This window comes from Orcinus orca, chromosome 11 (genome assembly GCF_937001465.1).
Source record: "Orcinus orca chromosome 11, mOrcOrc1.1, whole genome shotgun sequence".
NCBI classification, from domain to species: domain Eukaryota; kingdom Metazoa; phylum Chordata; class Mammalia; order Artiodactyla; family Delphinidae; genus Orcinus; species Orcinus orca.
In genome coordinates, this window is record NC_064569.1 from 78,596,056 (window position 1) to 78,612,326 (window position 16,271).

At 36.7% G+C, this 16,271-nt stretch overlaps 1 protein-coding gene across 1 annotated transcript in view; it reads left to right on the forward strand.

Moving 5' to 3' along the window:
• CFAP54 (cilia and flagella associated protein 54) overlaps positions 1–16,271 on the forward strand; it is a 306,933-nt gene that overhangs the window by 105,538 nt on the left and 185,124 nt on the right. The window contains exons 27-30 of the mRNA XM_033427688.2: positions 8,085–8,213; positions 9,850–9,964; positions 11,911–12,000; positions 12,677–12,803. Of these exons, the coding sequence (XP_033283579.2) occupies positions 8,085–8,213; positions 9,850–9,964; positions 11,911–12,000; positions 12,677–12,803 (461 nt within the window). The remainder of the gene's footprint in view (positions 1–8,084; positions 8,214–9,849; positions 9,965–11,910; positions 12,001–12,676; positions 12,804–16,271) is intronic.

Below are 16,271 nucleotides of genomic sequence, written 5' to 3' on the forward strand. Positions count from 1 at the left end.
AAAAGTAGCCTGAGCAGGCTAGTTGGTAAAGTCTGGAAGGGCCTATCTTAGGCCAGGGAGAGGGGGCTGAAAGAGGACATTTTATGGGACCTCATTCATTTTAGAATCAAGAAAGAACAAGATACCAGGGGCAGAGAGGTGTAGGCTTATGTATCCTCACTGCTTGGCTCAAAGGCCAGCATTGTGTATTTCTTCAAGGGCTTTGGTTGACTGAATCCAGTGAATCTCTTCAAAGAAGGGCCATATTTGCCTACCTATTTTATGTAGTCTTCCCAGAACCTTTCTGATTTGGCAGTGATCTGGAAGAATACTGCATGGATGGGCTGATATGATGGGACTTAAGTTTGCTTCTGTGGAGGTCTGGCAACAGAGAGGCCTCTACCCTCTACCTTAGCAAAAAGGTCATGGTTTGCTGGCAATTCAGGCTCCTGGCCTGACCTCAGGAGCAGAAAATCATATTCCTTCCGTCACTCACTGGTTTGCCGCTCTAGGAGAGACATCTATGACCTGATCTGTGTAGATGCTGAGGGAGCATAAGCCTTTAGCAGGAAGAAAAATAACAACTCACTTAAGGGAAGAGGCCAAACACTAGAATAATTGTATTATTTACCCTCACCATGTTGAAAAGGATCAGAGATGACTTAAGAAAAAGAAACCTGTCAAGCAATGCAATCAGGACAAATTTAAGTTTTTTCTTCCGGTTTTACTGAGATATAACTGGCATACAGCACTGTGTAAGTTTAAGGTGTACAACATAATGACTTGATTTACATACATCATGAAGTGATCACCACAATAAATTTAGTGAACATGCATCATCTCCTATAGATACAAAATTAAAGAAATAGAAAAAAATTTTTTTTCTTGTGATGAGAACTCTTAGGATTTACTCTTAACAGCTTTCATATACAACAAATTTAATTTTTGATTAAAAAATAGGTAAAGATTATGATTATGATACTTCTCGAGTCACATCTGGAAGCTCAAGAAATACCCGACAATGTAGAATAGAATTATCTAGAGATAAATTCACAAGACAGATCCAGAAGTCATAACATGAAACAAAGGAGTCTGGAGGTAGAAAAGAAATGAGTAGAGAAGTAATCATCTTTCTGAGTCCCAGGCGGGATTAATGTAAGAATATATGTGTAGACACATGTTGGTGAAATTCCTGAAGTCCAAGGATAAGGATGAATCTTAAAGTTTTGAGACCCAAAGAACAGATGATTTATTTGCAATGGAAAGAGAATCAATTAGCTTCAGACTTTTTAAATCAGCAACACTAACAGTTAAATTCCTGGAGCAACATTTATAGAATCCTGAGGGAAGGAGACTAAGGCCCCAAAATTACTAACCAGGAAAAGATATCATTCATTTGTCAGGGCAAAATAAACATTTTCAGAAGTGCAGGCATTTAAAAAGTATTCTGTCCATGTACTTATCTGAGGACAACACTTGGGGAAATACTCTATCAAATGACAGTTGGTTCGCAACAGAAATCCCAAGATAGGGAAAGACAAAAAGGAGAGGAATAATGGGAGCATCGAATCTTGCAATATATGTATTATTAAAGTTAAATAGATAATAATGATGTGACTAGGACTTTGTAATATAAATGCTAAGTAGGGACTTTTGAAATATAAGAGTCATCCTTGAAAGAAAAACTTAACAGTAACCTAGAACTAAAGCTTCTATCCTGTTTGGGGTTGAGGAAGGCGTGAGCAGCTATAGATGCATGGTGCATGTGTGTTAAAAATACATATAGTATAAAACTACATGTTGTATAACATTTTTTTAAATTAATTAATTAATTAATTTTTGGCTACGTCGGGTCTTCGTTGCTGCGCGCGGGCTTTCTCTCGTTGTGGCGAGCAGGGGCTACTCTTCGTTGTGGTGTGTGGGCCTCTCATTGCAGTGGCTTCTCTTGTTGCAGAGCACGGGCTCTAGGCGCATGAGCTTCAGTAGTTGTGGCACGTGGGCTCAGATAGTTGTGGTTCATGGGCTCTCAAGCTGCAGGCTCAGTAGTTGTGGCGCATGGGCTTAGTTGCTCCGCGGCATGTGGGATCTTCCTGAACCAGGGCTCGAACCCGTGTCCCCTGCATTTGCAGGCAGATTCTTAACCACTGTGCCACCAGGGAATTCCCCACATATTGTATAACATTATTATTTTCTTTTGATGGAATATATGTATTTAGAGATGACTCAGGAATATGTAGGCATGAGCTGATCTTTAAAGCACAGTAGGACTTCAAAATTGACAGGAAAGAAAAGCAAACAGAGGAATGACAGGGAGGAAAAAGGAACAGGAAAAAATGACAGGGACGAAAAATGGCTAATTCAGCGAAAGTAAGAAGAAGGAAAGTGAGATTGTACTTAAGATGGAAGGAATAAAACCAAGTACATTAATTACTTCCCTAAGCGTGAATGAACTCAGGAGACAGAGACTGTCAGATGGGCTGAAAAGGCAGATTCAAATGTGTATTATTTGAAGAAACACTTGTAAAACAAGATAACAAGCAATTTGAAAAATAAATAGACAAAGATATTGGGAAAATGCAAACAAAAATGAAGGAAGGGTGGCAATTTTCATATTTGAAAAAGCAGAATTCAGTGTCCAAAACATTAATCAGGACAAAGAGAGGCATTATGTAGTGTCCTTCCAATCGCTCCTGGATGGCACCTGGCACTTTCTGGTCTTAGGGCAGTCTCATTGTCAAGTATTAAAGATGAAGTCTGAATTAAAACAAAACTTGAATTGTTTACAACAGCAAATTAAAGGAGAAAAACAATTAGGTTATATGAAAAATGCTACAAAGGCGTTTGATAACACTCAGCAACTTTTCCTAATAAAACTTCTAAATAGGTTAGGAAGGGAAGGAAGTTATTGCATAATGATAAAGACATTTACCAAAAATTTTTAGCAAATATCATACTAAACGGCAAATTTTTGAAGCTGTTTCCTTAAAATCAGGCGCAGGAGATACTGACTCTTAATAATGTGATTCATTATTTGTAGAGATCTGGTCTGATGAAATAGATAAGGTATGAAATAATTTTATAATATTAGAAAAGCATAATTTGTAATTGTAGAGGTCTCAAAACCCCATGAGAATCTAGTAAAAGATTACTAGAATTAAAAAGAATTTATAAAATGGTATAAGAATTTATAAGAAGTTAGAAAGTTATGTAAGACAAACTGATAAGTTGGGTTTTTTTAAATGTTTTTCTTATTGTTTTTATTTTTAATATGAGTAGTAGCCAGTTAGAAATGGACAGGGGAAAATATACCACTTATAATACACACTATTTTAAACTTAACAAAATGTTAAAGAACCTAAGTAAAAGAAATGTGAAATCTTACTGAAGGACACAAAATAAGATCTGCACATATGGCAGGCCACACCAAGTTCCTGAATAGGAAGGCTTACTGTCATAGCTATATAAATCTTTCCTAAAATAATATTTCCATGCATTGCAGTTTTAATCAGAATCCTAGTGAGCTTTCTTTGAAACTGATTAGTGTTACTTAGAAATTCTCAGTAGGTATTAAAATTTACCAAGGCCACTTCAATAAAAAATGGTCTTAACAGAGTAACGGGCAAATAGATCAGTGGAATAAAATAGAGACTCCAGGAAGAGCTGGCTCCGGGTCTACAGGAAGAACTTAATATAAGACAAAGGTGGCATTTATATTCATTGAGAAAATGATAATTTATCAATAAAAGGTGGTGATATAACCGACTCTTCATTTGAAAATAACGCCAGAGCCCTACCTCATACTGTAAACAAAATGAAGTCCCGATGGATTTGAGGATATTTGGATTGCCTTGAAATCAGGGGAGACCTTTCTCAACAGGGCACAAAATTCAAAATATACACACACAAAAATAGATAAATAGATGACACGATAATTTAAAAATACTTTTTTTAAATGATAAGACACTATAGACAAAGCTTAAAGGCATTTATTTTTTAAAAATACAACAGTTGCAGGATTATTAACATTGATTGCCTCAGGCAGTAATCAGTGAGAAAATAGGAAATAATTTCACAGTTTGGGAAAAGAAGGATCAGATTTATTTTTAATTATGGAGGATATGATTAAATATTTCAGTCACCTTAAAAAGTGGAACAGTGAACAAGTACCAGAGGATGAATGGCCATCTAATGAGGTCAGAGAGAAGCCATTCAAGGGTTTCAAACCTGGGAATGACGTAATGAGATTTGCATTTTAGAAAAAAGAAATTATTCTGGTTGCACAACAGCTAATAATTAGAGGGGGATAAGATCCCAGGCAGGAAATGAGTTAGAAGGCGAGAGGTGATGAACTAAACTAGTGTGGAAAAAGTGAGAGATAGAATTGAAAGGATTCAAGAGTTATTTATGAGATAGAATTGAGTAGGGGGGGATCAAGGAGGGAGAGGGAAGAGTCCACAGTAATCCAGCTATCTGGGCAGTTGGGTGAGTACAATGCAATTTGTTGAACCCTGGGTGGGAAAGGGGGAAAAGATAATGAGTTTTGAATATATTGAATTTGGGGGCGTACAGGATATCCAGAGAGGTGGACATTATATAATTGGACCTATAGGCTTGAAGTTCAGGAGAGGCCAAATATATGTAAAGACAACGGAGTCATTAGTATACGGGCTCAACTGAAGCAACAGAGATAGGTGGTATCACCCGGGGTCAATGCGTAGAGTAAGAAAAGAATTGTCTTAAGAATCTCAAGGGTGTTGTTAGTCCACGGGTCTCATCCGGCTTCCACTAGGCAAGAGGAAGAATTGGAAAGGTGATTAGTCCAAAGGTGTTTTATTATTCCTAACCCCTCCCCAACCTTAAGAATCTTTCTGGTGCTATTAGTTCTGTCATTGTCACAAGGGGGTAACTGTTGAAAGCAGGGGTCCCACACAATCCAAAGGACCCCTTTCCATTCCCACTGCTCAGTCACACACACACATCAATTAGTGTAATCCTGGGCTAAAAGGGCACCTTGCAAGGTTACTTCTCTTTAGAATATATTCATCTGCTTGGCCTCACCTCCCCCTTTACCCCTGAACCCTTCCATCAATGAGTATTTCCAGGACAGGGGTGTCATTTTCAAATAAGAAAATACCGGGTTACACTGTCTTTCCAGGGCACTAGGCAGCTGTTCACCTTACATTTAAATAACTAACCGTGGCTGCTGCAGTGTTTCTTCCAGAACAAAGACACTTTATTCCAAGGCAGCTCATTGCTTGTAACTTGCCAATAGCAACTTCTCCTGCTAAAAACCAACTAAACAGCCAACCAACCAGCCAACCAAAAAACCAGTCCTGCTTACACAGGCACTCCGTATATGACCGTTAATGGGGAGGAGTCAGGAGAGGGAAGGGATAAGGATGGAGGAGAGGAGAGGTGGCCCCTAGACCAGGGTCCCAGCAGCGTGATCCGGGCATGTGTGGGGTCAGCTTGGACAGGACATCTGTCTCTCCTCTCTCACAGGAGGAGGATGGTTATCCTTATGCATGGGTGTGTAGGTGGGTTTGGGGACAGCAGATATGCCAGTTCCCCTGCACTGCTCTCTGGAAAGGAAGCAAGGTCATTTGCAGAGAGTGGGGAGGTGGAGAGTGAGGGTGGGCTCCAGAGATGTGAGAAGATGTTTGTGTAACAGCCCCCGTGGGAGACGGGAGAGAATGCTGACCTAGAATAAGCAGGGTTTCCACCCAGCGTTTGGGGCCGCGTGGAGGCTGAGATCCTCCACGAAATTCACATGCCTCCTCTCTCAGCTGCCTGTGGTTTTTCTCCCACAGCAGTTTGCGGCTGGCTCTGTATTTCTTGACCGCCACCCGTGACTCCAGCCCCTTTCCCCCGCCTGAGGAATCATTTTGAGATCCTCTGGACATTATTGTAGAAATGACCCTGAATGTTCTGGACATTTTCTTTAAAGTATATTGAATTGGCCAAAAAAGTTCATTTGGGTTTTCTGTGAGGTGTTAACGCAAAACCCCAAAGAACTTTTTGGCCAACACGCTATATATTAATGTCAGGATTTAATGCTAGAGCTGGTTCTGTCCCAAATTGATACTCTGAGAATTGTCATTTCAGAAGTTTCCTCCAGCCTGACCAATAGACCCAGAAGCCTGACTACCCCTGAATCCCAGATTTGAGGCATTCATTTGATATAAACATATTTTTATAGAGATTTTCTCTTAGGACATGTAAAGCCCAATTAGTCAAACGGCCCTGTTTCTTTTCTCTGTTCTGTTTTAAAAATTGGTAATCTTTCCGGATGGTTCAATCTTTCTTCTTTAAGGAGCAGTATTTTTTTCTGAAAGCTGCCAGAATTCCAAATAAAGTACCACTTCTGAGACATGTCATCTTAAATATTTGATTATTTTCACATTGTTAAAAAATTTATTATGCCAAACATCTGGCACATTTAAAAAATTTCTATTCACCATTTGGTATGTTAAGTAGAATTAGTTCTCTGTTTTGCTTTTGTTTGGAAAAATTCATTCTCATTTAGTATTTTCCACTGGCATGTTAAAATTCATTCTCATTTAGTATTTTCCACTGGCATTATTAAAAAATTTATTATGCCAAACATCTGGCACATTTAAAAAATTTCTATTCACCATTTGGTATGTTGAGTAGAATTGGTTCTCTGTTTTTCTTTTGTTTGGAAAAAATTCATTCTCATTTAAGTATTTTCCACTGGCATGTTAAAACAAGGAGAAAAGATTGCACAGTGCTGTATAAACCAAATATGTTGGAAAGCAAAGGTGAATGGGGAGCAAATGTTAGCTCACTTCTGTTTTCTAATAACAAAACTTGTTCCCTCTCTTATCAGTTTTACAATGTGATTGGACAGTTTTGCCTAGCATTCAAAGCCCTGCTTGACCTAACCCCACCTACCTTGGCAAAATTTGTTTCACTGTTTTCCTTTCCACATTCTGTCCCACAGTCAACATTAGTTTAACACCATTGCCCTGGTCCTACAGAAATATTTCCAGTTCTTAGCATTTGCATTAGGTAGGTCTTATGAGCTTCAAGCAGCCACTCACTGTTTTTCAGCCACCTTATATATTCTTTCCCTGCCTGGGAAGTAATAGTTGTTACTTACCTTATATACTAACCTATTCAGCTTAACAGAATACACCTACAGATAAATTCATACAAACTTATTTATACCCTGAGAGTATTGTCCTGGGGATTCACGGTGAATACATCCCTTTTATGGGCTCTTTCACTAGAGCAGGGTCTATGCAAATCAGATTGCTGGCCAGGGAAGCTTTCCTGGAGTTAGTGCTAGGGCCCAGGTTTTAACGACCAAGTAACGCTATATAAATTAGGTGGGAAAGCTGTTCTGGGAAAGGCCTCAGCTGTAGGAAGGCATGAAGTCCTGATACCATGGTGACTAGCAGGATTTATACTTGGCTTAATATTTTGTAAGCTTAAAGTGCAAGGAGATGAATAGTGGAAGATGACACTGGAGAGGTAGGTAAGGGCCAGGCTAGAGGAGGCCAGATAACAGTTCGTAACCAGGAGCGTGGACGAGAGTGGCAGAGGGCCCCTTCTCGTGAGTCAGTGTGTGCTTCCCCTACGGCTCATGGAGAACCTGCCAAAACCAGCTGACCTCCAGCCTAGTTTACTGCCAGAATGTCCTGTAAATCATTTACTGCTATAAATGCCCCCAAGACATAATGAGGTCAGTAATTGTGCCATTTCACAAAGAAGACAACTCAAGACAAGAAGTGGTGGTTATGTGACCTTTAAGAATGATTTTGTTTTAGCATGGATCTTTTAAGTGGAAATGTTTTTTCATAGTTAACTTACTGTACCAAAAGAGGTATGGCTGTATGTCCCAGAGATATGGAGAATTCATTACTGATGAGATTCCTGGTTTTGTCCTTTATTTAAAATAGTGAAATCATGCAGTTTTAATTCTAGGGAAATATGATCTGGAGGTAAGCTTACAGTTTTCTTAACAGAAACAGGGGAGTTATATCCAAAACATGAGACTTTTGAATTTATGGAAGATGATACATGACTCTTGAAAATAGACTTGTTTCCAACAGAGAAAATTAATAAATATTTTAAATTAGATTCTGCGTTCATGGAAGGAATATGACCTGGCAGTAATGATTATAAATTATGGAAAAAAGATGTTGGACATCACATCAGGGTGCAAATCTCTGTTTGGTGTTACTGACCAAGAAGAAATGCCAGAGGAGGTAATTGTTCTTTGTGTTTCATCTTTAAAGGTATATTTAGCTGAATTTTCTAAGAGGTCATGTAGTATTAGTGAACATGTTAGAAAATTGATCAATTTTTAATTTGTTGTATTTACATAAAAGAAAGCGAATATGTGAAGAGCTTTTTTTCCTTTTAATTATTATCAAGAAAATGAAAAGGTATCCGTGCTAGAATACTTAATAGCCCCCTGTCACACGTACTGATGATCAGTTAGGTGTTGATAGAGAGCTTCCTACACGCAGTTGGGCATTGGACTGAAAGCCCTCTACAGTCTCTCCCAGACTGAAGATTTTTATTATTCTGAGTGGGTCACTGAATGCAGTAAATACACGTCAGAGCTTTTCACTCTGTTCAAAGTAGATTTCCTAAACTCCCTGTGACACCTCAGTTGTCTCCTTCATGAGGCTGGTAATGTTAGAGACAACTTTTTAATATCTGCCTCCCAAGCATGGGTCTTACTAGAATCTTATTTTATTGCCTTTTCTTGAAACTATGTGGTTAAATGATTTTGTAGATCAAATTTTGAAGTACTGCTTAGTTTATCAGGTTTCTGAGGAGCATTAGGAGCTACAGTACTTGACGCCCCTTCTGTGACTGGGGCCAGGGTAGAAACTGTTACCCCCAAGCCTGTTTCAGTTGGAGTAGCTCCATTTCTCTATTATATGCTGCAAAAGCTTAAAAAAACCCCACTGGATGAATATTTTTAGCCATACTACATTTGTTGGGGGGAGGGTTGTCTAGAGAAGGTTTTGATTAAGCTGAAAGCAACTTGAGCGGTTTTTTTCACCAAGTGTTGTCCACTCAAGAGTCCGTCAGCCAGACCCTTTATGTCACCCAGGCCTTGACTCAGGGCTCTGTCCCTTCACATCATGGTAGGACAGGACCCCTTGCCCCTTTCCTTGGAGCCTCTAGTCCAGCAGAGGGTTGTGATACTTCTTTCAGACTAAGACTGTAGGGACTGAGAACCTAATACCTACTTTATGGGAGTCAGAAGTCATTATAACCATTCAGGGTCCCTTTAAGCCTAAAAGAGCTTGGGAGGTCTATTTTTTTTGGAGAAGAGGAGACATTAACCAGTCCATTCTCAGGCTCAGACAGATGAAAGCGTGGTGGGGAGCCTGAGCTCATACCCGCCAACTCTTAGTCCACTAATTGCTGATCCTGTTATGTGCAATGAAAGGCAAAGCAGCAAAAGCAATTAGCTTCCTTGTAAAGAAGCTCCCTCTGGGGAAAAAAAAGGAAAAAAAGGAAAAAGGGATACATTTCTGAGAGCATTTTCTTTTGAGGATTTTTAGAGATATACCCTCAACTGCTCTCAGAATGTTGTGTGTATTGGGGGGAGCTGCTTAGGGGAGCAGAAGTTACTAGGAAAAAGGGAGAGGGAAGAGAAGAAATATTTTGGTTAACATCCATAAAACACTTAGTACTGTGTCTGGCATTTAGTTAGGCTACAATGGCTTATTATTAATTATTAGTTAATTATTAATACATTTTACCATGTAGATTCATAGTTTGGTCTACCAAGTATGAAACATAATTTAAAGAATATTATTTGAAAATGACAATTCTTGAAACATGTTGAAGTACGTTCTGACATTTAACCAATGTTTCTAGGGTTCTTCCAAGAAGTCTTCCAAGACTAAGAAGCCACAACAGATATTATTACCTGAAAAAATAAATGAACATCTGGGTTTATTGGAGACACACCTACTCAAACTGACAAAGCAATGTAGTGTTTTTTTTTTCTTTCTGTATAATTCTGTTTAGCATTTTGCCGTTTAAAATAGAAAATATTCTGTTAAAAGGATTAGGATGAGATTAGCATTTGGTAAACCCTTTAAGGTTTATGCAGTGCTTTTACACTGTGTCATTAATCCTAACAATACGTTGTTAATAAGGGATTGCTAACCACTTTTTACAGATGTGGTTCATAAAGATTAAGTGATTTATTTAGCATTACATAGCTGACTTGGATTTGAGCCTAAATCTTCTCATCCTAAAGCAGGGTTTCTCAGCTTCAACACTATTGCCAATTTTGGCCAGATAATACTTTGCTGTGGGGGACTGTCCTAGGCATTGTGCATGTGGAGTGACATCCCTGGCCTTTGTCTAGAGATGCATAGCACACCATTCTCCCTGCATTCTCCCCAGCTGTGACAACCAACTGTGAGGCAAATGTTGGCAAATATATTGTGGAAGCGGGACACAAAATTGAGAATCACTGCTCTAAAGACAAGAATGTAACTGAGAAATAAAGTGATGGCATGACGGGTGTTATGTACGAGTGATTTGAACCATGGTATACTCAAGTGAGATGGACTCAAGTGAGTCATTGTGCTGTATAGTAATTTAATAATAGACCAAAATGTTAACACAGTGATTGGAGTTTGAGAGATTGCAGTTTGGAAATCTGATTATGATATTAATTTAGTTTCTGGTGATGACAACTATTATTACATTTTTAAGAAGCAGGACTTCAAACCTTCTAGAAGAACAAAAGAGTACCTACATTTATCTCATTAGGAGGCTCCACTTTCGGCCCCTTGGTCTGTTGGGAAGTAACTAAACTTGTAGAGTTCTGTGACCCCACCTCACCTCTCTACTTTGTGCCTCAGTGATATCTGGGTGGTCTTACTGTTTCAGAATTCCCTGACTTGGATCTCTCATTTTATTTCAGTACACTCCATGTCTGTTTCAAGCTGAATTTATGAAATGAACCCAGTGCTGTGTTATTCACATAACCAGTAAACCTAGTTTGGGGAAAGCTGTAATTGTCTGGGTACATATAAAAATATATAATTTCTTAAAATGTAAAGTGTTCTGGAAATGTGAATTACTTATTTTCATATTATCAACACCCCCAAACACATTTTAACATTTTACTAAGAAGCACAATATAATGTTACTAGCTAAACAGTAGATTCAGTAACAAAACAATAATAAAAATAATAGTTTTGTACAGTGCTTTCTGTGTGCAAGGAACTATTTTAAGTGTTTCATGCATATGAAAACTTATATAACCCTTATATAACAACCATATGAAATAGGTACTGTTATTATCCCCATTTTAAAGATAAGGAAATTGAGGCACAGAGAAGGTGAGTAACTTCCCAAGTTCTCATAACTAAAAAGTGTCAGACTTAGGGACTTCCTTGGAGGTCCAATGGTTAAGACTCCATGCTCCCAGTGGATTTGATCCCTGGTGGGGGAACTAAGATCCCGCATCCTGCATGCCGTGCGGCCTAAAAAAGAAAGTGTCAGACTTAGAATCTGAACCCAGGCATCCTGGCTCTAGGGGCTGTCCTGTTCATTATTCTATACTTTACTGTCTTTTAAAGATTTTTTATAAAAATGGAGTTCATATAATTGGTAGGTTTCTGAACCTGATATTTGTTGATACACAATAGCTGTTGAATAAGAAAGACTCATGCCTTGGAAACTCTTCCCCTATTTGGTGGTAGACTGCTTGGCCTTTGGGGGGAAAAAAAATGAAAGGAAAATAATTAAGGTTATTGGATTTTTTAATCTCCAAAATATGATATAATTGATATTTTAAGGCACATAATTTAGAATGTATACTTGGGTATTTTCCTGTTTTTCATCCCCAGCAAAGAATTTTCATTTTTGCTTATTGATGTTAAACAGAACCAACAACTTAATTCCTTTTAACCTTAGATGTTACAACTGAACTCTCAGGAGCAGAGGATCCCATATTTCTTTACCCTATAGTTTTAAATTGGTCGGTCAAAGGTGCTGTGGAAGAAGGTAGGTGACCTAAACGTACATATGTTGTTCACTCACCTTACTTTTGAATATCTTTTATTCTGTGGATTCTGTTGTTTTTTACTTAAAGGTTTCACTTGTTCTAGGCAGAATATTTCAGGTTCTTACCCATTCAGAATAAGGCAGGCTCTCGATTGCCGAGTAATGAAAGAGACCAAAATAGGTACCTGATTTAAAGTCTGGAAAGACGGAACCTTGATGGTGGCTTATTTTGGCAGTAAATGGTGTTATTATGAAGCTTACAAAAACTAGGGAATTGAAAATGTGTTAGTGATCTTTAAGCTTAGCTATGAAGAAATAGCAGCATTATTGCTTATCTCAGAGTGAAATATAATAAAAATTAGGATAACTAGTTATTCTGGCAACTATCAGCAATTTTTTTCCCACCTAGTCATATGTTAGAGGTAACTTTTAGGAAATCTTACAACACCAAGCTGTTTGAAAAATAAATGAAATTTAGACCGTAAAGGAATATTTGATTTTAGAAAACCAATAGTTTCACTACATTTACTCCTATACATTTTTTAAAAGTGAGAAATCTAAAAAGTAGGTTAATAAACTCATCTGTTACAACAAAATGACTGATAGCAATAGTAACCTTTCAATGACAATGACCAAGTGTATTGGCGATTATATATGAACCTTCTTGTTTTCGCAGTTATGAAATTTAAACAGAGACCTAGATTCCTGGAATTCTTTACACAAGTTATGCAAAAATGTATGAATGATGAAAACTTTCAACTTATGGTGGAGATAACAAATCCTGTCTATGACTTCTTGCAAAGGTATTTGTAATATCTGTTTTATTAGCATTAACAACTTTAAAAAATGAGTAAAATTGTTCCTTAAAGATATATAAAGTGGACGCAAAAGAGAGTGGGGTACATGCAGTTAAAACAGCCATCTGGGAGGTAGTGAGTATTTATGTCTGTGTAAATAAATAAATAAAAATATTCGTACAGCTGAACTAAGAAATAATAGAGCATGTTTATATTTATAGCAGGAAATAAATTAGGCCTTTTGCTATTGAGTCAGTTTGGATGATAGCATCTCTAGGCTATCAGCATCTCTCGCACAGACTTTTGGGTCCACTTATTTATTTATCTAATTAATTTTTCATCCAGTTTTATTGAGGTATAACGGACATATAACACTGTATAAGTTTTAAGGTGTACAGCATAATGATTTGATTTACATATATCATGAAATGATTACCACAGTGGGCTTAGTGAACATTTATCATCTCATATAAATGCAACATTAAAGAAGTGGAAAAAATTTTTTTCTTCCTTATGATGAGAATTCTTAAGATTTACTCTTAACAAGCTTTATTTATAACATACAGCAGTGTTAATTATCTTTATCTTGTTGTACATTACATCCCTAGTTCTTATTTATCTTATAACTGGAAGTTTGTGCCTTTTGATTATTTTCAGTAATTCCCTCTCCCCCCACCCCCTCCCTTTGATGTAGTCCCATTTGTTTACTTTTGCTTTTGTTTCCCTTGCCTGAGGAGACATATCCAAAAAAAACTGCTAAGACCAATGTCAGAGAGTATACTGCCTATGTTTTCTTCTAGAAGTTTTATGGTTTCAGGTCTTACATTTAAGTCGTTAATCCATTTTGAGCTTATTTTTGTATGTAGTGTGGTTTTTTTTTTTTTTTTAACATCTTTATTGGGGTATAATTGCTTTACAATGGTGTGTTAGTTTCTGCTTTATAACAAAGTGAATCAGTTATACATATACATATGTTCCCATTGTAGTGTGGTTTTGAGGTCCAGTTTCTAATTCTCTACAGTAGCAAGCAGAGCCATTCTTTGCAGTTCCCATATACGTGTGTGAACGGGGAGTTCCTTAAAAATAGAAGTAGTAAAACTTAAAGTTAACCCTCTTATTCTCTAAGCCTGAATGGCTCTCTCTGCCCACAAAGAAAATTGTTGTGTTCTGTGCCAGTTATGAGAGATGCCAAGTGAATCCAGCTTTTCTTCCAATAATTGGGTTTTAATTTCAACACTTGACATAGGTCTGTCTATCTCATTCTAGGAAAAGAAAACATCAATGACACAAGATCTATTTTAAAAATGACGGCAGAAGAGAAACATTCTCATAAAAACCTACGGGAAAATATTCTTCCTAAAATAGGCACTACATTTATTAGAACAAAAACTTGGAATATATGTGCTTCATGTTTTCAAAAGATGAAATTGCTTCTACTAAGCAGGCCATGGTAATGAGAGAACTGGCCAGAATTAGAAAGTCCCAGAAAATTAAATAAACCATAGCTAAAATGAGATGTTTGGAATCTGTAAATAATATTCTTGATACCAAAGAAAATCAGAATGCACTTTCAGTGAGCAGTAAAATTTGGAGGACTGACCGTGGAGGTCCAATGGAAGAATAATAGATATGCTGAAAGAGGAAAACAGAATAAGTGGTTTAGACCAGTGGTATAATAAAATATGTGAGTTTGGAGATTGAGCAGTATAACTGAGTTCAAGCCAAAGGTAATGATTTCAGTTTTTAAGGCTGAGCAGATGTTTTAGGATGTTCTTCTCCAAGTCAAGGAATATAGGGGAGGGGCAGATGCAACACCTTGATTTCTACTTTGATAGCAATATCTATTTTCTTTTTATGTTTGTATGCATGACATATCTTTGCACAAAGAAAAAAATTTTTTATACTTCAACAGACAAATATGCAGCAGTATTTTCTTCCAATTTTATAGTTTCATGGTTTAGATTTAATATTTTAATCCATATGGAATTTCTTTTGGTGTAGGGTTTAGATTAAAAATCGGGTTTTTCCTGTAAAAATTTTAATCAACTGTCTTGGTAGCATTTAAAGAGTAATCTCTTTGTTACTTATTATTTTTTTTTTTTGCGGTACACGGGCCTCTCACTGTTGTGGCCTCTCCCATTGCGGAGCACAGGCTCCAGACACGCAGGCTCAGCGGCCATGGCTCACGGGTACAGCCGCTCCACGGCATGTGGGATCTTCCCGGACTGGGGCATGAACCCGTGTCCCCTGCATCGGCAGGCGGACTCTCAACCACTGTGCCACCAGGGAAGCCCACGTTACTTATTTTTAATGCTACCTTTTCACATTGGTGATTCTACTAATAATGCTTATAAATCACAATGAAGATATTTCATGAATTTTCATGTTCTACATAAAAAAAATCAAAATATATGGGAATAACTGCTAAAAAGACAAAGCTAATTTGATAGAAACATAGTAATATTAAGAGTTTAATGTACTACTTTAAAAAGAAAGAAATAAAAAGGACACAGAAAATGTACATAATACAACTAATAAGATTAATTTAATATATATAGCCAATTGAGACTAAATACCCTTTAAAGCACTTATTTAATTTAAAAGTGTAATATTTAAGCTGCAAAATAAAGCTCAATATATCACCTAGACTAAAATTTGTAAGGACCACATTCTCTTACAGTACATAAAACTGAAACTTTATAACAAAATAAATTGCTGGCATATATAATTATATAATTTTATAACAATAAATTACTGCCATATATAATTGTATATAATTATAGTATATAAAAAAGAAATTTAAAACTATAGAGCGTTTTGAAAATCATGCTAATGAGAAGCCCACATATCAAATGTACTCAAAGCAGCAGTTAAAGACAAATTTTAGCTTTAGAAGCTCCTGTTACTTACTAAATGAGAAAAATAAAATCAAATGAACTTTGATTGGGCTTGAGAAATTGGAAAAATAACAAAATAAATCTAAGAAAGCAGAAAGAAGAAATAAATAAAAGTTGGAATTAATTTTAAGTTGGTTTTAAAATAGTCCAATTGGCTAGGGTTAGTTCTTTGAATATATGAATAAATGAGGTAATTTTCTGGCCAGCAAAATAAGAAAAAGTGAAATGTAAGTAATCCAAAGAGAAAATAGTCATAAATTTGGAAGTTGTTAAATATTAGATAACAGTATATGTAGTTTAATATGAATAAATTTGAAAATCTAATCTGAAGTCATGATTATCTGGAAAATTTTAAATTATAAGAATTTATTGAAGCAGTAAAAAAATTTGGAAAGCTCAAAAACTTTTTAAGGCTAGTTCCTTCATAGGAACAAATAATTTTGTTTTACATAAAGCTACTTCAGAGCATGGTTATAGTTTCCTAGTAAATTTATCACAGCAGGCTCTGATAACAGTTTTGTAAAAAGAGAATAAAAAAATAGAAAATTAGAGATCAACTTTATTTAGAAGTATATAG